The 25,041-nt window shown below is 49.9% G+C and overlaps 1 protein-coding gene across 1 annotated transcript in view; it reads right to left on the reverse strand.

Annotated features, from left to right (window-relative positions):
* Window positions 1-148: 148 nt before the first annotated feature.
* Window positions 149-25,041, reverse strand: part of PECAM1 (platelet and endothelial cell adhesion molecule 1) — a 50,735-nt gene continuing 25,842 nt past the window's right edge. The window contains exons 11-15 of the mRNA XM_077254725.1: window positions 19,262-19,332; window positions 18,662-18,721; window positions 18,511-18,579; window positions 3,921-3,943; window positions 149-852 (exon numbers count right to left, since the gene is read on the reverse strand). Coding sequence (XP_077110840.1) covers window positions 814-852; window positions 3,921-3,943; window positions 18,511-18,579; window positions 18,662-18,721; window positions 19,262-19,332 — 262 coding nt within the window. The 3' untranslated portion in view covers window positions 149-813. The remainder of the gene's footprint in view (window positions 853-3,920; window positions 3,944-18,510; window positions 18,580-18,661; window positions 18,722-19,261; window positions 19,333-25,041) is intronic.

The following is a 25,041-nucleotide window of genomic DNA, read 5'->3' on the forward strand; positions in this document are numbered from 1 at the left end:
GAAATCCATGTTTTTCTTCATATGTAAATGAGCTGTTCAGATCTATGGACGGGGCATAGATCTCCCTGAGACTCTGCCCCAGAGGAGTTACCTAATCTCCTATCACACACTGTATCACTACTCCGTTATCCAAAAATGACGATTTTTCGGTTTCTCCAATATAAAATCTTTATTTACAACATGCGAACGATACAATGAAGCAAAAGATTCCAGTGTCTCAGAGAACAGCAGAGAGGGGGCGCTCTAACTGTTGGGGCACTGTACTGAGGAAGGGCCCAATAGAAAAGTCAAAATGTGGCTCCTTCTCCAAATACAGGGCCCCAGGAGGCAGGCGCCTCTTACCTGGGGGAATGGAGGGTGGTCAGGCATTACTGTGGGTTATAGATCAGGGAGGATGTGGCCCCTAGGGGCTCTTAGCAGTGACATGGAAAGTTCTCATGTCTTGGGTTACAACGTCTTCTTGCCATGAAGCTGTTCTACACGTCCTGCTACAGATGGGGGTGGCCATCATGTCTAGTTTCTGGAACCTCGTCAGCGTTTAGTCCTTAGTGTCCTGAAGAGCAAAGGAGCCGAGAAAAGCCCTGAGGATCCAAGGACTTTATGGTAACTGGACTTTCCAGAAGTCTGAGACCACCCATGAGGAGCGCAAGTCCTCAGTGGTGCGAAGGTGACTCGTGGTGTCCCCTGGTGTCCTGTTTGTGTCTTCTCGGGGTGTCCAGGGTTGCCAGCAAACCCTTCACTGCTGTTTTTATAAATGGCACAGTGCGGTGATGGTTGCTGCATCCTCCAGCCTTGGTCGTCATCACGTCCATCTTAAGCGTGGTTGTTGGCCTCTGGAGCTTCCTCCGTTCTCTGCGGGGATGAAAATGTTAAATGTCTGGTAATGTTTGAGACCCCCCCAACATTCTAGATTGCTCCATGGTGTTCTGTAGGCCTACATGTAAACTTTAGCCCGAAGACAGATGTAGAGGAGAATTAGGGATCGGGTATGTTAGATTTCAGCATGCCTAATCTGCCTCTTCTTAGGAGAAGGGAGAATCTGAGAGACGGGTCTGGAAGGTACATAGGGGTCTGGAGTGAACAAGGGTCAGAGACGTCTGGAGGAGCGAAACGTGTCTGAAAGGGAGCAGAGGAGACTGAAAGAAGAGAGAACAGATGGATCTGGGGGAAGAGGACAGAAGAGCCTGGAGGAGGGTAAAGGGCTCTAAGGAGTCTGGAGAAGGGTAGAGGGCTTCAAGGAATCTGGAGGAGGGTAAAGGGCTTCAAGCAGTCTGGAGGAGGGTACAGAGGAGTTTGGTGAAGGACAATTTGGAGGAAATGGGACAGAAGGATTTGAAAGAAGGATATAGATGAGTCAGCAAAGTACAACGGAGTCTGTATAAGTATAGGGGAGACTGGAGTAAGGGGATAGGGGAGACTGGAGTAAGGCGATAGGGGAGACTGGAGTAAGGGGATAGGCGAGACTAGAGTAAGGGTATAAGGGATACCGGGGTAAGGGAATAGGGGAGACTGGGGTAAGGGGATTGGGGGGACTGGGGTAAGGGGATTGGGGGGACTGGGGTAAGGGGGTAAGGGAATAGGGGAGACTGGGGTAAGGGGATTGGGAGGACTGGAGTAAGGGGATAGGGGAGACTGGAGTAAGGGGATAGGGGAGACTGGAGTAAGGGGATAGGGGAGACTGGAATAAGGGGATAGGGGAGACTGGAATAAGGGGATAGGGGAGACTGGAATAAGGGGATAGGGGAGACTGGAGTAAGGCGATAGGGGAGACTGGAGTAAGAGGATAGGGGACACTGGAGTAAGGAGATAGGGGAGACTGGGGTAAGGGAATAGGGGAGACTGGGGTAAGTGGATTTGGGAGACTGGAGTAAGGGGATAGGGGGATCTGGAGTAAGGGGATAGGGGAGACCGGGGTAAGGAGATGGGAGACTGGAGTAAGGCGATAGGGGAGACTGGAGTAAGGGGATAGGGGAGACTTGAGTAAGGCGATAGGGGAGACTGGAGTAAGGGGATAGGGGACACCGGGGTAAAGGGATAGGGAAGACCGGAGTAAGGAGATGGGAGACAGGAGTAAGGGGATAGGGGGCACTGGAGTAAGGAGATAGGGGAGACTTGAGTAAGGCAATAGGGGAGACTGGAGTAAGGGGATAGGGGAAACTGGAGTAAGGGGATAGGGAAGACCGGGGTAAGGAGATGGGAGACAGGAGTAAGGGGATAGGGGACACTGGAGTAAGGAGATAGGGGAGACCGGGGTAAGGAGATGGGAGACTGGAGTAAGGCGATAGGGGAGACTGGAGTAAGAGGATAGGGGAGACTTGAGTAAGGGGATAGAGGATACCGGGATAAGGGAATAGGGGATACCGGGGTAAGGGGATTAGGGAGAAAGGGGTAAGGCGATAGGGGAGACTGGAGTAAGGGGAGAGGGGAGACTGGAAAAAAGGTGATAGGGAAGACTGGAGTAAGGCGATAGGGGATACCGGGGTAAGGGAATAGGGGAGACTCGGGTAAGGGGATTGGGGAGACTGGGGTAAGGCGATAGGGGAGACTGGAGTAAGGCGATAGGGGAGACTGGAGTAAGGGGATAGGGGAGACTGGAGTAAGGGGATAGGTGAGACTGGAGTAAGGCGATAGGGGAGACTGGAGTAAGGGGATAGGGGAGACTGGGGCAAGGAAATAAGGGAGGCTAGAGTAAGTGGATAAGGGAGACCGGGATAAGGGGATAGGGGACACTGGAGTAAGGAGATAGGGGAGACTGGAGTAAGAGGATAGGGGAGACTGGGCTAAGACGATAGGGGAGACTGGAGTAAGGCAATAGGGGAGACTGGGGTAAGGAGATGGGAGACTGGAGTAAGGGGATAGGGGAGATGGGAGTAAGGGGATAGGGGAGACTGGAGTAAGGCGAAAGGGGAGACTGGAGTAAGGGGATAGGTGAGACTAGAGTAAGGGTATAGGGGATACCGGGGTAAGGGAATAGGGGAGATCGGGGTAAGGGGATTGGGGAGACTGGGGTAAGGGGATAGGGGAGACTGGAGTAAGGGGAGATGGGAGACTGGAGTTAGGGGATAGGGGAGACTGGGGTAAGGTGATGGGAGACTGAGGTAAGGTGATGGGGAGACTGGAGTAAGGGGATAGGGGAGACTGGAGTTAGGGGTTAAGGGATCCGATGGGATAACAAGGAGTCTGGAGAAGTAAAAAAAATCTAGAGGAGGCAACCGAAGAGTCTGGAGGCAGACAGAGGTGTATGGAAGGTATAGAGGAGTTTGGAGGAGGACAGAAGAGTTAGGAGGAAGGAGAAAAAAGAGTCTGGAGTTGGAGTACATAGGAGTCTAGAAGACCTTCTGTGCCTTTAGATCTCATTTCTATGGGACCAGGCTTTGAGGCTGAGTTTTTACATTTTTCTTCTTGAACAGAGACTATGTTCTGGGGGCCTCTCTAGCAGTGGCCTTTAGTGTACATACTGCCCTTGAGTCTCATGATCTCTGCACTTTGTGCCACATCTATCCCGTTATTACCCAGAGCAGCCGACAAGCAGAAGACGAACAGCCCAGACCTCATTTATGTAAACAGTAAAGAAGCAAAAAACATGGCTTCTTCAAGGCATTCAGCTGTGGCCATTAAGGAAGGGAGGGATTTCCTTCCTGCCATTTCAATGGGTCAGTTTCTGGGCTTGTTAAAGACGCAGCGTCCTTTGAAAACATCGGAGGAAATATCTTAACAATGATAAGGTGTCTTGGCCAAGAATGACTAATGTCACATTGTCCGTCCGGCCCCTTCCTGCCTTCATGTAAATCGATAATCCAGACCGGCCACTCCATTGTGGAATCCAACACAAAATAAATCATTGCCTTATTTATCCCGGCATGACTGCTGTTTGTTCCTACCTGCCCCTTACTCCTATTTTTGGTACAGGTTGTACTTACATTAACATTGTTTTCAGCAGAATCTGCAAAAAAAAAAAAAGACACAGATGTGAATACTTTTGCAATTTACATATAAATGTCAGTATGCCATCTCTCACATGTAACCCCATACCCTCAGTACATATATATACAGTGACGAGCAAAAGGTTCTGACTTTCAGGCTCCATATCTCGCCATCCATTACAGCTCTGAACTTCTCCATGGGGCCAGGTGATCTGATTGTCCCAACCTGGCTTCTCCGAATGTCTCCATGGGGCCAGATGACCTGATTGTCCCAACCTGGCTTCTCCAAAGGTCTCCATGGGGCCAGGTGATCGGAGAGTCACAACCTTTCTTCTTCAAACGTCTCCATGGGGTCAGGTGACCGGAGGGTTACAACCTAGCTTCTCCAAACATCTTCATGGGTCAGGTGACCTGATTGTCCCAACCTGGCTTCTCTGTTATGATCCTAGTGGCAAGGATCGCAGGTCGGACTAGCTAAGTAACTGAACAGACTACTAGCTCTGGGGAAGTGGTAACTAGATTGACCGCAACCTGATCCTATCCGCAAACAACTATAGGCAGCCGTGGAACGTTACCTAAAAATCCTAGACGTCTCGTCACGGCCTGAGAAACTGACTATTCCTGGAGGGAAAGTAAGTCCTCACTTGCCTCAGTGGAATGACCCCAAAGATATAGAATAGCCCCCCCACAAATATTAACGGTGAGTTAAGGGGAAAGCACAAATGCAGAGATGAAATCAGATTTAGCAAATGAGGCCCGCTAATACTAGATAGCAGAAAATAGGAAGGGAACTGTGCGGTCAATAAAAAACCCTATTCAAAATATCCACGCAGAGATTGCTCGAGCCCCCGCACCAACTAACGGTGCGGGGGAAGCAACTCCGTACCCCAGAGCTTACCAGCAAAAAGAAATCACATATTAGCAAGCTGGACTAGACTCATCATACACAGAAATCATATTGCAGGCAGATGAGCAAAAAATATTCAAACAGAACTTAGCTTATCCTGAAGAGGCAGAAAACGAGATAATCAGGAGTAATCAGAATAGCACTGAATACATTGACAGCCGGCAACAAGTGGAAGTGAAGCAGAGCTAAATAGGAGCCTCCCTGGTGAATAACGAGGCAGCTGATCCAGCAGACCCGCAGGATAATAAACCAAACCACCAGGGGGAGCCAAAAAACCAAAGTCACACAATACCATCTGTGACCACAAGAGGGAGCCTGAAAACGGAGTTCACAACACTTCTCTGTACTTCTTCATGGTTGGGGACAGGTGACCAGAGGGTCACAACCTGGCTTCTATGAACATTTCCATGGGGCCAGGTGACCGGTGAATCCCAACCTGGCTTCTTCAAACATCTCCATAGCGCCAGCTGACCTGGTTGTCCCAACCTGGCTTCACTGAACGTCTCCATGGGTGTGGTCAGGTGACCAAAGGGTCACAACCTGACTTCTCCAAAGGTTTCCATGGGGCCAGTGACCGGAGGCTCAAAACCTGGCTTTTCCGATTGTCTCCATGGGGCCAGGTGGCCTGTTTGTTCCAACCTGGCTTCTCCAAATGTCTTTGAGGGTTCAGTGATGGTCAATTGAGCAGATCTGTGTTCCTCCAGCCAGGGCCATGGTCCATTAAGCTGACATCCTGTAGAATGTCTCTTGGAACAGAGACAGATACCCTTTTATAGTTCAAAACTGTCCTTGAGGACATCATCACTGGTGGGGGTAGTTGGCCCTGGAAGCACCGAAGTTGCAGCTGCTCTTATCTTGGCCAGTCAGCGGAAGGGTGGATGGGGAGGTATGAAGAGCACACTGTGGATGACACTTTATGGAGTGCACTACGAATTGCACGGTATGGAGGGCACACTGTAGATGGCCCTTTGTGGAGTGGACTACAGATGGAACTGTATGGAGAGCCAACTGTGGATGGCACTGTATGGAGTGCACTACAGATGGCACTGTATGGCGGGCCCTCTGTGGAGTGCACTACAGATGGCACTGTATGGCGGGCACACTACAGATGGTACTGTATGAAGGGCATACTGTGGATGTCACTGTATGGAGGACACACTGTTATGGACTGGTAATTTAGGAGCGACATGCGACTAGCTCTGAGCAGGTGGTAACTATACAGACCGCAGTTCCTGATCTTAACACAACACTAGCAGTAGCCGTGGGATGTTCCTGTCACTCCCTGGACACCTCGTCACAGCCGGAGAACTAGCTACCCCTAAAGGTAGGAATAGGAAAGCTATCTTGCCTCAGAGAAGATCCCCAAAGGATAGGACAGCCCCCCACAAATATTGACCATGAGAGGAGAAGGAAATGACATACGTAGTATGAAACAATATTTAGCAAAGGAGGCCACTTCTAGCTAGACAGATAGTACAGGAAAGAACACTGTGCGGTCAGTAATAAAAACTAGAAAAAGTCCACCGCAGAGATATGCAAAAATATCCACACCTGACTAAAGGTGTGGAGGGCAAAATCTGCAGCCCAGAGCTTCCAGCTTAGCTGAATAGATCCATACTGATAAGCTGGACAAATGAGCAAAACATAGAATGTGCTGAACAAATAAGTCCACAACAAGTGGACTGCAAAAGGACAAGCAAGGACTTATCTTTGCTGAATTGGACAGAGTGTCAGGGAAATCCAAAAGAGCAGTGGCTCCAAGCAGGAACAATTGACAACTGGCATTGATTGAGGGATAAGGCCAGACTAAAATAGCCGAGCCAGAAAGACGATCAGTGGAAGCAGCTGCTGATGCTAAATCCAAGAAGCAGCTATACCACTCAAAACCACAGGAGGGAGCCCAAGAGCAGAATTCACAAAAGTGCTACTTACAACCACCGGAGGGAGCCCAAGAGCGGAATTCACAACAGTACCCCCCCCTTGAGGAGGGGTCACCGAACCCTCACCAGAGCCCCCAGGCCGATCAGGACGAGCCAAGTGAAAAGCACGAACCAAATCGGCAGCATGGACATCGGAGGCAACCACCCAAGAATTATCCTCCTGGCCATAACCCTTCCACTTAACAAGATACTGAAGCCTCCGCCTCGAAAGACGAGAATCCAAAATTTTCTCAACCACATATTCCAACTCCCCCTCAACCAACACCGGAGCAGGAGGATCAACAGAGGGAACAACGGGTACCACATATCTCCGCAACAAAGATCTATGGAAAACATTGTGGATGGCAAAAGATGCTGGAAGGGCCAAACGAAAAGACACTGGATTGATAATCTCAGAAATCTTATAAGGACCAATAAACCGAGGCTTGAACTTAGGGGAAGAAACCTTCATAGGAACATGACGAGAAGATAACCAGACTAAATCCCCCACACGAAGCCGAGGACCAACACACCGACGGCGGTTAGCAAAACGCTGAGCCTTTTCCTGAGACAACGTCAAATTGTCTACCACATGAGTCCAAATCTGCTGTAACCTGTCCATCACAGAATCTACACCAGGACAATCAGAAGGCTCAACCTGCCCTGAAGAAAAACGAGGATGGAAACCAAAATTGCAAAAAAAAGGCGAAACCAAAGTAGCCGAACTGGCCCGATTATTAAGGGCAAACTCGGCCAACGGCAAGAAAGCCACCCAATCATCCTGATCAGCAGACACAAAGCATCTCAAATAGGTTTCCAAGGTTTGATTAGTTCGCTCAGTTTGGCCATTTGTCTGAGGATGGAACGCCGAAGAAAAAGACAAATGAATGCCCATCCTAGCACAAAAGGCCCGCCAAAACCTGGAAACAAACTGGGAACCTCTGTCACAATATTTTCCGGAATGCCATGCAAACGAACCACATGCTGAAAAAACAATGGAACCAAATCAGAGGAGGAAGGCAATTTAGGCAAAGGTACCAAATGGACCATTTTAGAGAACCGGTCACAAACCACCCAGATAACAGACATCCTCTGGGACACAGGAAGATCCGAAATAAAATCCATGGAAATATGCGTCCAGGGCCTCTCAGGGACAGGCAAAGGCAAAAGCAACCCACTAGCGTGGGAACAGCAAGGCTTCGCCCGGGCACAAGTCCCACAGGACTGCACAAAAGAACGCACATCCCGCGACAAGGAAGGCCACCAAAAGGACCTAGCCACCAAATCTCTGGTACCAAAAATCCCAGGATGACCGGCCAACACCGACCAATGGACCTCAGAAATTACCTTACTTGTCCATCTATCAGGAACAAACAGCTTCCCCACAGGACAGCGGTCAGGTTTATCAGCCTGAAATTCCTGAAGCACCCGCCGTAAATCAGGGGAGATGGCAGAAAGAACCACCCCTTCCCTAAGAATGCCAACCGGCTCAAGAACTCCAGGAGAATCAGGCAAAAAACTCCTAGAGAGGGCATCCGCTTTAACATTCTTAGATCCCGGAAGATATGAAACCACAAAATCGAAACGGGAGAAAAACAGGGACCATCGAGCCTGTCTAGGGTTCAGCCGCTTGGCCGACTCGAGGTAAATCAAATTCTTATGATCGGTCAAGACCACAACGCGGTGCTTGGCTCCCTCAAGCCAATGTCGCCACTCCTCAAATGCCCACTTCATAGCCAACAACTCCCGATTGCCGACATCATAATTGCGTTCCGCAGGCGAAAACTTTCGGGAAAAGAAGGCACATGGTTTCATCAAGGAACCATCAGAATTCCTCTGTGACAAAACGGCCCCTGCCCCAATCTCAGAAGCGTCAACCTCAACCTGAAAAGGAAGAGACACATCCGGCTGTCGCAAGACAGGGGCAGAAGTAAATCGGCGCTTTAGCTCCTGAAAGGCCTCAACAGCCTCAGAGGACCAATTTGTCACATCAGCGCCTTTCTTCGTCAAATCGGTCAGGGGCTTAACCACACTAGAGAAGTTGGCAATGAAACGGCGATAAAAATTAGCAAAGCCCAAAAATTTCTGAAGGCTCTTCACAGATGTGGGTTGAATCCAGTCATGAATGGCTTGGACCTTAACAGGATCCATTTCTATAGACGAAGGAGAAAAAATAAACCCCAAAAAAGAGACCTTCTGAACTCCAAATAGGCACTTAGACCCCTTCACAAATAGAGCATTATCACGAAGGATCTGGAATACCATCCTGACCTGCTTCACATGAGACTCACAATCATTGGAAAAAATCAAAATATCATCCAAATGCACAATCAAGAATTTATCAAGATAATTGCGAAAAATGTCATGCATGAAGGACTGAAATACAGAAGGAGCATTAGAAAGCCCGAAAGGCATCACCAGGTATTCAAAATGGCCTTCGGGCGTATTAAATGCAGTTTTCCATTCGTCACCCTGTTTAATACGAACAAGATTATATGCCCCTCGAAGGTCAATCTTGGTAAACCAACTAGCCCCCTTAATCCGAGCAAACAAATCAGAGAGCAAAGGTAAAGGGTATTGGAATTTGACCGTGATCTTATTAAGAAGGCGATAATCAATACAGGGTCTCAAGGAGCCATCCTTCTTGGCAACAAAAAAGAATCCCGCTCCCAATGGTGATGAAGACGGCCGAATATGCCCCTTCTCCAAGGACTCCTTAACATAGCTCCGCATAGCGGTATGTTCTGGTTCTGGCACAGACAGGTTGAAAAGTCGGCCCTTAGGGAACTTAGAGCCTGGAATCACAATCACAGTCCCTATGTGGAGGAAGGGAACTGGACTTGGGCTCATCGAATACATCCTGGAAATCTGACAAAAATTCAGGATCATCAGAAGAGGGGGAAGAGGAAATTGACATTAAAGGAACGTCACTATGTACCCCTTGACAACCCCAACTAGTCACAGACATCGATTTCCAATCCAACACTGGATTGTGTACTTGTAACCATGGAAAACCCAGTACAACAACATCATGTAAATTATGCAACACCAGAAAACGACAATCTTCCTGATGTGCTGGAGCCATGCACATAGTCAGCTGAGTCCAATACTGAGGTTTATTCTTGGCCAACGGTGTAGCATCAATACCCCTCAAAGGAATAGGGCTCTGCAAAGGCTGCAAAGAAAAACCACAGCGCCTGGCGAATTCTAAGTCCATTAAGTTCAGGGCAGCGCCTGAATCCACAAATGCCATGACAGAGAACGATGACAATGAGCAAATCAGGGTCACAGACAGGAGAAACTTAGGCTGTACAGTACTGATGGTAACAGATCTAGCGACCCTCTTAATACGCTTAGGGCAATCAGAGATAGTATGAGCTGAATCACCACAGTAAAAACACAGCCCATTCTGACATCTGTATCCCCTCTGTTCCGCTCTGGTCAGAATCCTATCACATTGCATAGGCTCAGGACTGTTCAGAGGATGCTGCCATATGGTGCACCACTTTGCGCTCGCGCAGGCGCCGATCAATCTGAATGGCTAGAGACATAGATTCGCTCAGACCAACAGGCGTGGGGAACCCCACCATAACATCTTTAAGGGCTTCAGAAAGACCCTTTCTGAAAATTGCTGCCAGAGCATCCTCATTCCATTTAGTGAGCACAGACCATTTTTTAATTTCTGGCAGTATAATTCTGCCGCTTCCTGACCCTGGCACAGGGCCAACAAGGTTTTTTCCACATGATCCACAGAGTTAGGTTCGTCATACAATAATCCGAGCGATTGAAAAAATGCATCTACATTAAGCAATGCCGGATCCCCTGACTCAAGGGAGAATGCCCAGTCCTGAGGGTCACCACGCAGCAGAGAAATAACTATTTTAACTTGCTGAGTGGGGTCACCAGAGGTACGGGGTTTCAGAGCAAAAAACAATTTGCAGTTATTTTTAAAGTTAAAAAACTTAGATCTATCCCCGTAAAACAAATCTGGAGTAGGAATTCTAGGCTCTAAGGCTGGAGTCTGAACAACATAATCTTGGATACTCTGAACTCTTGCAGCAAGCTGATCCACACGAGAAATCAAACCCTGAACATCCATGTCTGCACCCAAATCCACCCAGAGATTAAGAGGAAGGAAAAAGACAAAACAGACTAAAGAAGAAAAAAAATGGCTCAGAACTCTTTTTCTTTTCCTTCTTTTGAGATGCATTCAACTCATTTTTGGCCAGTTGTACTGTTATGGACTGGTGATTTAGGAACGACATGCGACTAGCTCTGAGCACGTGGTAACTATACAGACCGCAGTTCCTGATCTTAACACAACACTAGCAGTAGCCGTGGGATGTTCCTGTCACTCCCTGGACACCTCGTCACAGCCGGAGAACTAGCTACCCCTAAAGGTAGGAATAGGAAAGCTATCTTGCCTCAGAGAAGATCCCCAAAGGATAGGACAGCCCCCCACAAATATTGACTGTGAGAGGAGTAGCAAATGACATACGTAGTATGAAACAAGATTTAGCAAAGGAGGCCACTTCTAGCTAGACAGATAGTACAGGAAAGAACACTGTGCGGTCAGTAATAAAAACTAGAAAAAGTCCACCGCAGAGATATGCAAAAATCTCCACACCTGACTAAAGGTGTGGAGGGCAAAATCTGCAGCCCAGAGCTTCCAGCTTAGCTGAATAGATCCATACTGATAAGCTGGACAAATGAGCAAAACATAGAATGTGCTGAACAAATAAGTCCACAACAAGTGGACTGCAAAAGGACAAGCAAGGACTTATCTTTGCTGAACTGGACAGAGTGTCAGGGAAATCCAAAAGAGCAGTGGCTCCAAGCAGGAACAATTGACAACTGGCATTGATTGAGGGATAAGGCCAGACTAAAATAGCCGAGCCAGAAAGACGATCAGTGGAAACAGCTGCTGATGCTAAATCCAAGAAGCAGCTATACCACTCAAAACCACAGGAGGGAGCCCAAGAGCAGAATTCACAAAAGTGCTACTTACAACCACCGGAGGGAGCCCAAGAGCGGAATTCACAACAACACACTACGAATAGCACTGTATGGAGGGCACACTGGATTGCACTGTAAAAAGAACACACTACAGATGGACCTGTATGGAGGGCATGTTGTGGATGGCAGTGTATGGAGGGCACACTACAGATGGCACTGTATGGAGGGCACACTATAGATAGTACTGTATGGAGGGCACACTACAGATGGCACTGTATGGAGGGCACACTAGAGGTGGCACTGTATGGAGGGCACACTACAGATGACACTGTATGGAGCGCACACTACAGATGATACTGTATGGAGGGCACACTACTAATGGCACTGTATGGAGGGCACACTACAGATAGTACTGTATGGAGGGCACACTACAGATGGCACTGTATGGAGGGCACACTACAGATGACACTGTATGGAGGGCACACTACTAATGGCACTGTAAGGAGGGCACACTATAAATGGTACTGTATGGAGGGCGCACTGGATGGCACTGTATGGAGAACACACTACAGATGATACTGTATGGAGTGCACACTACTAATGGCACTGTATGGAGGGCTCACTACAGATGATACTATATGAAGGGCACACTACAGATGACACTGTATGGAGGGCACACTACTAATGGCACTGTATGGAGGGCACACTACAGATAGTACTGTATGGAGGGCACACTACAGATGGCACTGTATGGAGGGCACACTACAGATGGCACTGTATGGAGGGCACACTACTAATGGCACTGTATGGAGGGCTCACTACAGATGATACTATATGAAGGGCACACTACAGATGACACTGTATGGAGGGCACACTACTAATGGCACTGTATGGAGGGCACACTACAGATAGTACTGTATGGAGGGCACACTACAGATGGCACTGTATGGAGGGCACACTACAGATGGCACTGTATGGAGGGCACACTACAGATGGCACTGTATGGAGGGCACACTACAGATGGCACTGTATGGAGGGCTCACTACAGATGATACTATATGAAGGGCACACTACAGATGACACTGTATGGAGGGCACACTACTAATGGCACTGTATGGAGGGCACACTACAGATAGTACTGTATGGAGGGCACACTACAGATGGCACTGTATGGAGGGCACACTACAGATGGCACTGTATGGAGGGCACACTACAGATGGCACTGTATGGAGGGCACACTACAGATGACACTGTATGGAGGGCACACTACTAATGGCACTGTAAGGAGGGCACACTATAAATGGTACTGTATGGAGGGCACACTGGATGGCACTGTATGGAGAACACACTACAGATGACACTGTATGTAGGGCACACTGGATGACTCTGCATGGGGGCACACTATGAATGGCACTGTATGGAAGGCACACTGTAGATGGCACGGTATGGAGGGCACACTGTGGATGGGACTGTATGGAGGGCACACTACAGATGGCACTGTATGAAGGGCACACTGTGGATGGAACTGTATGGAGGGGACACTCTCGATGGCACTGTATGGAGGGCACACTGTGGATGGCACTGTATGGAGGGCACACTGTGGATGGCACTGTATGGAGGGGACACTGTGGATGACACTGTATGGAGGGCACACAGTGGATGGAACTGTATGGAGGGGACACTATGAATGGCACTGTATGGAGGGCACACTGTGGATGGCACTGTATGGAGGGCACACTGTGGATGGCGCTGTATGGAGGGCACACTATGGATGGCGCTGTATGGAGGGAACAGTATGGATGGCACTAAGGAGGGAACACTGAATGCCACTGTATGGAGGGCACACTATGGATGGCACTGTAAGGAGGGAACACTACAGATGGCACTTTATGGAGGGCACACTACAGATGGCACTGTTTTGAGGACACACTGAATGGCACTGTATGGAGGGCACACTGTGGTTGGCACTGTATGGAGGGCACACTACAGATGACACTGTATGGAGGGCACACTACAGATGACACTGTATGAAGGGCACACTGTGGTTGGAACTGTATGGAGGGCATACTGTGGCACTGTATGGAGGGCACACTGTGGATGGCATTGTATGGAGGGCACACTGGTTGGCACTGTAAGGAGGGCACACTGGTTGGAACTGTATGGAGGGCATACTGTGGTTGGCACTGTATGGAGGGCACACTGTGGATGGCACTGTATGGAGGGCACACTGTAGATAGTACTGTATGGAGGGCACACTGTGGTTGGCACTGTATGGAGGGCACACTGTGGATGGCACTGTATGGAGGGAACACTGTGGTTGGCACTGTAAGGAGGGCACACTGTGGTTGGCACTGTATGGAGGGCACACTGTGGTTGGCACTGTAAGGAGGGCACACTGTGGTTGGCACTGTATGGAGGGCACACTGTGGTTGGCACTGTATGGAGGGCACACTGTGGATGGCATTGTATGGAGGGCACACTGGTTGGCACTGTAAGGAGGGCACACTGGTTGGCACTGTATGGAGGGCACACTGTGGTTGGCACTGTATGGAGGGCACACTGTGGTTGGCACTGTATGGAGGGCACACTGTGGTTGGCACTGTATGGAGGGCACACTGGTTGGCACTGTAAGGAGGGCACACTGTGGTTGGCACTGTATGGAGGGCACACTGTGAGTCTAGCTGACAAGGGCGAGTAACTTCAGGTATGGGGCAGGGGACTGGGTCCTTTTTGAGCACCAGTTGGGGTTCACCCAGTGAAGCCATCATCCACATAAGATCACTGCAGGGAAACGTCCAGTCTCTGCTGACTACCCCATATACAGTAATGCTCGGCTGATAACAGGGAGTAATAGACTATATTCTGTTGCTACAGCCTGATCCAGTGACAGGAGGGCTGTGTTTTGGCCCTGGGCTGGGTCAGCTGTGGTGCGGTTGCGTTAGTATACACAACCCCCCGGGTCCATTACTGTGATTATTATTAGTGTTTCCATTTTCCAGGGGAGGGTCTGGAACACTGTGTGTTTACAGAGCGGCCCCCCGGGCCCTGCGATGTGTTGGCCTGGCATCTAGCTCCATGAGATCTGCGATGTATTGTGGTCCAGACTGATGAGACCCTCGCCTTATCTGGGCCGCGCACGCTTCCTGTCCGCCGCCGGCAGCTTTACAAACAATGGGAACTTTAACTCTTCCTACAACAGCGCTGCCGGCGACTCTGCGCCATCCCCAGCCCTGACCGGGCCCTAATGGATGACCGGCCGGGGCCCATTGCTGCGGGGTTGGGGCAACCTCGAGACATGCAGGCATGGTCTTTATTCCATGGTTAAGTAAAGACAACATGGGGCCCCTCTTGACACGTGTCCTCAGCGCCCCCACAAATCTACATCAACAGCCCCCATAATACCCCGGCAGGCACAGACCAGAGAGAGGCAGCTACGCTGGGCGGTGGAGGCAGACGGCAAGCACGGCTAAAGAGCAGGCTGACGAGTCCGGACCTGGGGAACCCCCAGAACTATTATTTTATGGCACCTTTCCCAAGGTAAAAAGGAGGTCAGGAAAACGGCTTTTCAGGGTCCGTCCCTCACTACAGGCAAGGAAAAGGTGAGGGTCTTCAGCAAAGACCAAGAGATAGTGAAGATGGTTCCCAAGACCCGCAGTCATGGCACTCATGATTATCTGTTTCGTGGCCACAAATTTACAGGGTCTTCATATCAGTGCACCCTTAGCAGTGTCATAAAGTGACAGGATCCCCCAACATTGCCCCCATAGCAGTACCACAAAGTGACAGGATCCCCTAACATTGCCCCCATAGCAGTACCACAAAGTGACAGGATCCCCTAACATTGCCCCCATAGCAGTACCACAAAGTGACAGGATCCCCTAACATTGCCCCCATAGCAGTACCACAAAGTGACAGGATCCCCTAATATTTCCCCCATAGCAGTACCACAAAGTGACAGGATCCCCTAACATTGCCCCCATAGCAGTACCACAAAGTGTGACAGGATCCCCTAACATTGCCCCCATAGCAATACCAAAAAGTGAGGATTCCCTAACATTGCCGCCATAGCAGTACCACAAAGTGACAGGATCCCCTAACATTGCCCCATAGCAGTACCAAAAAGTGACAGGATCCCCTAACATTGCCCCATAGCAGTACCACAAAGTGACAAGATCCTCTAACATTGCCCCCATAGCAGTATCGCAAAGTGACAGGATCCCCTAATATTGTCCCATAGCAGTACCACAAAGTGACAAGATCCTCTAACATTGCCCCCATAGCAGTGCCACAAAGTGACAGGATCCCCTAACATTGCCCCCATAGCAGTGCCAAAAAGTGACAGGTTCCCCTAATATTGCCCCATAGCAGTGCCAAAAAGTGACAGGTTCCCCTAATATTGCCCCCATAGCAGTGCCACAAAGTGACAGGATCCCCACCACATAGCCCCACAGCAGCATAAATAAAATGACAGGACCCCCAACATTGCCACCATAGCAGTGCCACAAAGTGACAGGATCTCCTAACATTGCCCCCATAGCAGTACCACAAAGTGACAGGATCCCCTAACATTGCCCCATAGCAGTAGCACAAAGTAACAGGTTCCCCTAATATTGCCCCCCATAGCAGTGCCACAAAGTGACAGGATCCCCTAACATTGCCCCCATAGCAATGCCAAAAAGTGACAGATTCCCCTAACATTGTCCCCATAGCAGTGCCATAAAGTGATAGGAACCCCTAATATTGCCCCCATAGCAGTGCCAGAAAGTGACAGGATCCCCACCACATATCCCCACAGCAGCATAAAAAAATCACAGGACCCCCAACATTGCCGCCATAACAGTGCCACAAAGTGACAGGATCTCCTAACATTTCCCCCATAGCAGTGCCACAAAGTGACAGGATCTCCTAACATTGCCCCTACAGCAGTATCACTAAGTGACAGGATCTCCTAACATTGCCCCATAGCAGTATCACTAAGTGACAGGATCTCCTAACATTGCCCCATAACAGTATCACTAAGTGACAGGAACATTGCCCCATAACAGTATCACTAAGTGACAGGCTCCCCTAACGTTGCCCCCATGGAAGTACCACAATGCAGTGAGCTTGTCATCCTCACTTCCAAATGCACAGGAGCCGCCCTCTCGCCTGTTGGGGCATTTTCCGGGGGCAGTATAATGACATTCACAGCTGTGTGTATTGTGCTGTACACTGCAGGTAATAGCACAGAGAATCCGACCTCCAATCACGGCCTCATATCTAGGAAGTCCTGGCTCAGAGATCCCAAGAGAGGAAGCCGATATATATTCCTGGAGAGCTGCATACGGCAAAACTCCACGCGGGGACACCCAGAACGTCCCCCCCCACACACACACACACAGAACTGAGCAAAAAATATACCGAAGATTCCTCCTGTGCAGCATAGAGTGCACCACCCTGCACAGCATACACTACGTGCCCCTATACAGTACACAATACATCCCCTGTACAGTATACACTAGATCCCCCTGTAGAGTACAAAATACGTCCCACTGTACAGCATACTCTAGATCCCCCTGTACAGCATACACTAGATCCCCCTGTACAGTATACACTAGATCCCCCTGTACAGTATACACTAGATCCCCCTGTACAGTACACAATACATCCCCTGTACAGTATACAATACATCCCCTGTACAGTATACACTAGATCCCCCGTACAGTATACACTAGATCCCCCTGTACAGTATACACTAGATCCCCCTGTACAGTACACAATACATCCCCTGTACAGTATACAATACATCCCCTGTACAGTATACACTAGATCCCCCTGTACAGTACACAATACATCCCCTGTACAGTATACACTAGATCCCCCTGTGCAGCATACACTAGATCCCCCTGTACAGTATACACTAGATCCCCCTGTGCAGTACACAATACATGCCCTGTACAGTATACACTACATCCCCCTGTATAGCATACACTACATCCCCTGTACAGTGTACACTACATCCCCTGTACAGCACACACTACATCCCCTGTATAGCATACACTACGTCCCCTGTACAGTGTACACTACATCACTCTGTACATTCTACACTACATCCCCTGTACAGTATACACTACATCCCCCTGTATAGCATACACTACATCCCCTGTACAGTGTACACTACATCACTCTGTACATTCTACACTACATCCCCTGTACAGTATACACTACATCCCCCTGTATAGCATACACTACATCCCCTGTATAGCATACACTACATCCCCTGTACAGTGTACACTACATCCCCTGTACAGTATACACTACATCCCCTGTACAGCATACACTACATCCCCTGTATAGCATACACTACATCCCCTGTATAGCATACACTACTTCCTCTGTACAGTGTACACTACATCCCCTGTATAGCATACACTACTTCCTCCTGTACAGTGTACACTACATCACTCTGTACATTCTACACTACATCCCCCTGTACAGTGTACACTACATCACTCTGTACATTCTACACTACATCCCCTGTACAGTATACACTACATCCCCCTGTATAGCATACACTACATCCCCTGTACAGTGTACACTACATCCCCTGTACAGTATACACTACATCCCCCTGTACAGCATACACTACATCCCCTGTATAGCATACACTACTTCCTCTGTACAGTGTACACTACATCACTCTGTACATTCTACACTACATCCCCCTGTACAGTGTACACTACATCCCCCTATACAGTATATAAGGGCTATAATCAGTATTACGCATGAGCTCTATACTGGGGACGGTCATCATTATTGGGGTCACCTTGTTCAACTTCAGTACTGGTCGTGTCGGCCACTGATTGCGCCCCTTCATGGTTGTGCTGGTTGTTTCCTGTGAAGAATGAAGTAGACATCATGGTGATACGCTGCATGTGTATGGGACTGCAGAACTACTGCACTCAGCATCCTCCTACCTGTGCTCTCCTCAGCAGACTTCACCACAACGTAACGCTGCTCATCATCCTCAATATTACCTGTCACAGAAAAACAACCTGGTCACAGCCGAGACCCTGCAACAGGAGTGTCACATTGTGTATGGAGCTCTGGGGGTGACTGGAGGATAAGACATGATGTAACAGCAGAATAGTGAGTGCAGCTCTGGAGGTGACTGATGGATAAGACATGATGTAAAAGCAGAATAGTGACTGCAGCTCTGGAGGTGACTGGAGGCTAAGACAAGATGTTACAGCAGAAGAGTGAGTGCAGCTCTGGAGGTGACTGATGGATAAGACATGATGTAACAGCAGAATAGTGACTGCGGTTCTGAAGGTGACTGGAGGATAAGACATGATGTAACAGCAGAATAGTGACTGCAGCTCTGGAGGTGACTGGAGGATAAGACATGAAGTAACAGCAGAATAATGAGTGCAGCTCTGGAGGTGACTGATGGATAAGACACAATGTAACAGCAGAATAGTGACTGCAGTTCTGGAGGTGACTGGAGGATAAGACACGATGTAACAGCAGAATAGTGACTGCAGCTCTGGAGGTGACTGGAGGATAAGACATGACACCTATTAATGGCTCCCCTCCTTTCGTCTCCTCTGTCGGTTTCTCACTGTTTGTGGTTGGGATCTTTGATGATCTGTTAATTAAGTAAAAGAGACCATCAGATTATTATGCAAGAGTTGTGCAGCCCCCGAGACAGGTGATGGTGGTGTTCTCTACCCATTTACAGGGGATGGTGGTATCCTCTCCCTATGGACAGGTGATGGCATCCTCTCCCCATTTACAGGTGATGATGCCATCCTCTTCCTATCGACAGGTGATGGTGGTGTCCTCTCCCTGGACAGGTGATGGTGACGTCCTCTCTCTATGGATAGGTGATGGTGGCGTCCTCTCCCCATGGACAGGTAATGGTGGTGTCCTCTCCCCATAGACAGGTGATGGTGGCATCCTACCCCCTGGACAGGTGATGGTGGCGTCCTCCCCCCTGGACAGGGGATGGTGGCATCCTCCCCCTGGACAGGGGATGGTGGCGTCCTCCCCCCATGGACAGGTGATAGTGGCATCCTCTCCCCATTTACATGTGATGGTGGCATCCTCCCCCCATGGACAGGTTATGGTGACGTCCTCCCCATTGACAGGTCATGGTGACGTCCTCTCCCCATTTACAGGTTATGGTGGCGTCCTCTCCCCATGGACAGGTGATGGTGGCGTCCTCTCCCCCCTGGACAGGTGATGGTGGCATCCTCCCTCCTGGACAGGTGATGGTGGCGTCATTTCCTTATGGACAGGTGATGGTGGCTGTCACGATATGGTATGAAATATCATAAGTTAGTTTTCCTGCTAGCATGCGGGGGCTAAACCCCCCTTCTCTCTGGTTCTCTTTCTTTCCCTGTGTTTCTAGCTGTCTGTGTAGAAGAGCTTGCCTTGTGGGGGAGTTTTATTGACGAAAGGTATTTACGACGGGCATAGCTGCAAGAGAAATTTGTGTTAGCAGGAACTGTTAGAGAAACTTCTGGAATGCATGGGATTTCTTTGTTCTGTTTTTGGAAGATATTATGCAAACCGTTTAAGTTACGAACACCAAAATATATCGTCATAATCACACTCGGAGGATCTACGCATCACTCTAAATACGGGCGTCTAACTCCATCTGGTGAAGAAGTAGGGTTTTCTCTGTAAATATGTATCCCAGACAGGGCATATTTGATCTCATCGGAATGCCCACGATACTATGAGATGAACGATGGGTATGGTGCGATTATTTTATGTTCTGTAGCGAAGATACGGGCATCAGATATATTTAATGCCCAGTTAGTGAAACCGAAGAGGTAGGAGGAGTTGGAAAACCAAGCCCTTTCTGTGAGGTCACAGACTGTAGGTTTTAAGTGCTGGCAGGCATCCAAGAGAGCAGAGTTGTGAGTTTTTACCTGAAGCGACCAGACTGCGAGTGCCCAATGCACTGGGATAGATGGAAAGCTCCTAGCCTGTTGCCTGCAATGCAATGATCTAAGAACATGTGAGTTATCTTTTCTTCCTTTAATCCTTTTATTTTTATAATTACCTTGTACATATTTGCAATTGTCTCATTTGTAACATCTTTGTAAAATATTTTATAAACACTGCCTAAAATCATTTATGGGGTATCCTATTTAATACTAGTTCGTTCTTCCTGCCCTAAACCGTACCCTGTCTCTGAAGGGAATTACGCTACTGTTTTTTGGGGTTTGCTCCAGACCCGTTCAATTGGAGCTGGTGGCAGCGACCGTGTGCCGGCTTTTGGGGGGTCACTGTAGCGACTGCGGCTTGATAATTATTGTTCCTGCCTGAGCGGGAGTAGTTATCGCATCGCTGCAGTACACCCAATAGCCAGTACATAGCAGGCAGCGTTTCTGGCGACTAATTACCCCAGGTGCAGTACCTAATCTGACCTGACAGAAAGGGGGGCGCCAGAGAGCTGCAAGGTTTAAGTGGAACTGTAAGCGGGATACACAAATCCCTGCAGTTCATGGTATATTGAAGAGCAGTGGGATACCTAAAATAAGCCCCTGCTGTAAACTAAGAGGTCAATAGCCTCGTGTGTGTTTTTTTTCATCACATTGTGGCAGTGGAGGGATAACTAGGATAAGCCCCCTGCACATGTGATAGCCGTCTGCTGGTCTAAGGTCACCCCCGTCCGTGACAGATTGTGGGCAGCGGCTAAGGGATCCTGACAGTCACGGAGTGAATCGTGACATATTGGTGGCAAGGCGGTGGGATATTAGAGCATTAGTGATTTGGTTTGAGCAATCATTCCTCTCACTAAAAACTTGCAGAAACTTCTTGCGAGAACTCTGCGCAAATAAGTTTGGAGAACGAACTCAGTGTTTATTAGTTGTGAGACAATTGTGTACTGGTGATTATCCCCTCCCTTTTTCTTCGTTTTTCTATCCTATCTTTTATTTGGCAACCATGGCAACGAAAGGAGAAGCCTGGTACAACCAGCAGAAGAAGGACACTCTTGCTGGGATATGCACGTATCATGGCCTGAACCCCCAGAGCATGACCAAGACTCAAATGGTCGCTGAACTGGTGCAATGGGAAGCCGCTCTAGACCACTCACAGAGCCCAGAGGCCGCAGATGCCAGCACCAGCGAACGTGGTGCTGCAGCAGAGGTTCAACCACTGAATACGGGCCCTACTGGCAACCAGGGGGGCGCAGACCTCCGCCTGCAGCTGGCTCTGCAACAATGCTCCGCAGATGACCTAGAGAGACGTCTGCAGCTGATCCAGCAATACCAGGAGCGAGCCGAGCGAGAGGCCCAGCGAGAGGCAGAGAGAGCTGAGCGAGAGGCTGAGAGAGCCGAGCGAGAGGCCCAGGCCCAGCGAGCCGAGCGCCAAGCCCAGCGAGAACATGAACTGGAGATGCTCCGGCGGGGGGGGACGCCTTCCACTGCCCAGAGCCGTGAGCCCAGCAGCGCTCAGATACCAAAGCCCCGGCCCGACCACTTTCCTGTTATGGAAAAGGATGGGGACTTGGACACGTTTCTGCGGGCCTTTGAGAAAGCCTGCAGACAGTACCAGCTGCCTACACAAGAATGGGCACGATACCTGACACCAGGGCTGAGAGGAAAAGCTCTGGAGGCGTTTGCTGCCCTCCCTCAAGAACAAGATGGTGACTATGAGGCCATCAAGCAGGCTCTCATAGCTAAGTACCAGCTTACACCCGAGGTGTACCGTAAAAAGTTTCGGACCCTCCTACGTGGCCCACACGACAGTTACAGTGATGTGGTGCATAGACTGGGGACCCACTTTGACCAGTGGACCCAAGGACTGTCAGTGACCACCTTTACACAGCTGCGAGACCTGATGATCAAAGACCAGTTCTTCCGTCTTTGCCCAACTGAAGTGCGACAGTTCGTGATGGACAGAGAACCCAACGATGTGACGAAAGCAGCGCAGATTGCCGATGCCTATGAGGCCAACCGTAGATCGGAAGTGCGGAAGCCAGTCACCACCAGCTGGAGAGGGGGTAAGCCTGCAGCCAACGCCAGTACCCCTGCCAGCCAACACACCAGAGGTCCTGTCCCCGTGGCCAACAGCACCAGACCTACCACCGAACTTCGCCAGTGTTACCACTGCAGGCAGACTGGACACCTCAGTCACCAATGTCTAGCCAAGCAGAAGAACCCCTCATCCCAGGCCCCAGGGCCTAATGCAGCAGTTCTTTTGGTGGGTGGTGTGGTTGGGAGGGTGTGTGACAACGTACAGCCCGTCACTGTGGGAGGTCGTGTTGCTACAGGCCTCAAGGACACCGGGGCTGAACGAACCCTCATCCGACCCGAACTGGCGGCCCCTGAAGAAATCATTCCGGGGAAAACCCTAACTGTCACTGGGATTGGGGGCATCAGCTGTCCCTTACCGATGGCCCGGGTTTTTATTGATTGGGGTGCCGGGAGCGGGGTGAAAGAAGTGGGGCTGTCTGATAATTTGCCCACTGATGTTTTGTTGGGGACTGATTTGGGGAGGTTGTTTGCATACTACGTCCCTGACACCCCTCCCCAATCTGCTAATAAGCGTAACGTTAACCCTGATGATGATGATGATGATGATGGGAAATCGCATGTGTTACCTGACCATGCTTTATCTTGTAATGATGCATCTGTTAACCATTTTTTCCCTAGGATTGATGGGGGAAATGTTGTACCTGTGCCAACTGTATCTGATAATGATGTTTCTGTGAAAGTTGATGTGTCCATAGGTACAGGAGTGCTCAGCCAAGTCCCTCTGCGGAGTGAGACGGCTGAGGAACCCCTAGCAGGGGCAAGTGTCGGTGCTACAAGAAATGGGGAGATACATGGGAACCGTGAGACAGGTGACGCCATGAAATTGACCAGTGCCACCGAGGAAGGTAACTGGCCCATAAGTAGCAATGCTCCTGAGGTAATGGGGGTGGATGGGGAGGTAGAGCCCATAGCAGCGTCGGCTGTTGGGTCTGTAGAAATCCCCGGGGAGACAGCCTACGTAGCTGCTGTCACCCGCAGTCAGAGTGCCCGGAACGCAGATACCTGTCTGCCTTCCGGACCCTCCTCAGTCATCAGTGTGACTGAACCAGAGGTGGACCCAGTGCAGGTCCCAGAGGGCTCCCGTGGGGAAGGGACCCTGACATCGCTTTTGGCTTCCCCTAGCCAGGAGTTTCAGGCCGCTCTGCACACAGATGCGAGCCTAGAGAGTTTGAGACAACTCGCCGGGACGCGCTTCTCCGAGACTGATAAGGAGAAGGTGTTCTGGGAAGGAGGAAGGTTGTACCGGGAGACCGTACCCGGAGAATCACAAAAGGAGTGGTTGAGGGAAAGACAGCTGGTCGTCCCACAGCAATTCCGGGGTGAGTTGTTGCGGATTGCCCATGAGATCCCGCTAGCTGGACACTTGGGTATCAGCAAAACTAAGGCCCGGCTGTCTCAACACTTCTATTGGCCTAAGATGGGGACAGATGTGTCAAACTACTGCCGCTCCTGTATCACCTGTCAAAGAGTGGGGAAGGCGGGGCCTGCTCTTAAGGCTCCCCTGATCCCTTTGCCAGTGATAGAGGAGCCTTTCCAGAGGATTGCGGTGGACATTGTGGGCCCGCTGGCCGTCTCCAGTAGCTCTGGAAAGCGATTTATTCTTACTGTGGTAGACTACGCTACCCGGTACCCAGAGGCAGTAGCTCTGTCGTCAACTAGGGCAGATAAGGTGGCGGATGCCCTGTTGGCCATCTTTTCACGGGTAGGATTTCCCAGGGAAATGCTTACTGATCGAGGGACCCAATTTATGTCTCACCTAATGGAGGCTCTCTGTAAGAAAATGCAGGTGAAGCACCTGGTATCGAGTGCGTATCACCCACAGACCAATGGCTTGTGTGAACGCTTCAATGGTACCCTCAAACAGATGCTACGCATGCTGGTTGAGACACAAGGGCGCGACTGGGAGCGGTACCTCCCACACCTGCTATTTGCTTACCGAGAGGTTCCGCAGGCCTCGACGGGGTTCTCCCCCTTCGAGCTCCTGTACGGCAGGCGAGTCCGGGGACCCCTTGGGTTGGTAAGAGAATCCTGGGAAGAGGAGCCGAACCCTTCTGAAGTGTCCATAGTGGAGTATGTCCTGCGCTTCCGTGACAAGATGCAGACCTTGACGCAGTTGGTGCATGACAACATGACGCAGGCTCAGGCTGATCAGAAGCACTGGTACGACCAGAACGCCCGGGAGCGGACCTACCATGTGGGTCAAAAGGTGTGGGTGCTGGTTCCTGTACCAACGGATAAGCTTCAGGCAGCCTGGGAGGGCCCATACGTCGTCCACCAACAGCTCAACCCGGTCACCTATGTGG

The sequence above is a fragment of the Ranitomeya variabilis genome, chromosome 4, assembly GCF_051348905.1.
Source record: "Ranitomeya variabilis isolate aRanVar5 chromosome 4, aRanVar5.hap1, whole genome shotgun sequence".
Taxonomy (NCBI): domain Eukaryota; kingdom Metazoa; phylum Chordata; class Amphibia; order Anura; family Dendrobatidae; genus Ranitomeya; species Ranitomeya variabilis.